The sequence below is a fragment of the Austrofundulus limnaeus genome, unplaced genomic scaffold, assembly GCF_001266775.1.
Source record: "Austrofundulus limnaeus strain Quisiro unplaced genomic scaffold, Austrofundulus_limnaeus-1.0 Scaffold2027, whole genome shotgun sequence".
Classification (NCBI taxonomy): Eukaryota; Metazoa; Chordata; class Actinopteri; order Cyprinodontiformes; family Rivulidae; genus Austrofundulus; species Austrofundulus limnaeus.
In genome coordinates this window covers 1,849-2,919 of record NW_013954429.1, presented here as the reverse complement: position 1 = coordinate 2,919, position 1,071 = coordinate 1,849, and the positions used below count along the sequence as shown (strand labels likewise).

Below are 1,071 nucleotides of genomic sequence, written 5' to 3'. Positions count from 1 at the left end.
CTGACTGAAAACAATAAAAGTTGATTTAGTTTAAATTTGACCTGTTTTTGTTCATTTTATTTAAATAAACTAATAATTTACTGTTTGATCCTCCTCTGCACGTTTAATCCGGATCCAGAGGAAATTGGTCGAATTAATCTGGCGGGATTAAGCCCCGCCCCACGCGCGCTCAGTCCACTGATTGGCTGCTGCTCTGACCGGAGTTGGGCCTTATAAAACGGACTCGGAGGGTCCGGTCCGGTTCGGTTCTGAGCAGCAGGATGACCGGGTCAGAGGAGAAGTTTCGGGTCAGGATGTTCTCTCCGGGGTTCGGACTCGAGAAGTCCCGCCTGCACGGCTCCGGGTTCCGGTCCAAAGGCTTTGCGATCACGGACCTGCTGGGCCTGGACCCGGACCTGCAGGTCCGGCAGCAGCCCGGCGGGGCTCCGGGTTCGGGCTTGGCGCCCGCGGGTTCCGGTTCGGAGCCGCAGGGGCCCGCCGGTGGACTGGGCGCGTTCTCCTTTCAGGGCGGTTCGGTTCCGCTCGGACTGGGCTTCCTGTGCAGCCTGGCGGCCCAGCAGCCCCCCGGAACCCCCTGCTTCCTGCCGGGCCACCTGCCGCTGCTGCAGAACCGAACCGACACTCAGTACCTGCAGAACCTGGAGGTCCAGAGGGAAACATACTCCGGTACGTCCAGAACCGGATCCAGAACCGGGTCTCAGTTCTGGAGTCATTCAGATTAAGTTTAATAATCTGTCATTTAAATATTTCCACCTGGATCGAACCAGAACCAGAACCTGACCCGGACTGTGGCTTTTCTTCCTGTAAACTAATTAATAAAGTCATCTGTCCGGTCCGGTTCGGTCCGGTCCGGTCCGGTCCGGTCCGGTTCGGTTCGGTCCGGTCCGGTCCGGTCCGGTTCTGCCATGACCTTCAGCTCCTCTCCATTTTCATCATGTGGTTCTGACCCAGAGGTTCTGGTTCCGAACGGTTCAGTGAGTTCTGTTTGTGTCGCTCCGCAGATGAGGAGTGTCTGTCGGACCGAACCGAGCCCAAAAGTTCGGGCAGCTGTCAGAAGAGGAAGAAGAGGAG

General features: G+C 57.0%; 1 protein-coding gene across 1 annotated transcript in view; it reads left to right on the top strand.

Annotated features, from left to right (window-relative positions):
• The first annotated feature begins 233 nt into the window (after positions 1 to 233).
• Positions 234 to 1,071, top strand: part of LOC106536916 (visual system homeobox 1) — a 2,001-nt gene continuing 1,163 nt past the window's right edge. The window contains exons 1-2 of the mRNA XM_014034258.1: positions 234 to 666; positions 1,002 to 1,071. Of these exons, the coding sequence (XP_013889712.1) occupies positions 261 to 666; positions 1,002 to 1,071 (476 nt within the window). The 5' untranslated portion in view covers positions 234 to 260. The remainder of the gene's footprint in view (positions 667 to 1,001) is intronic.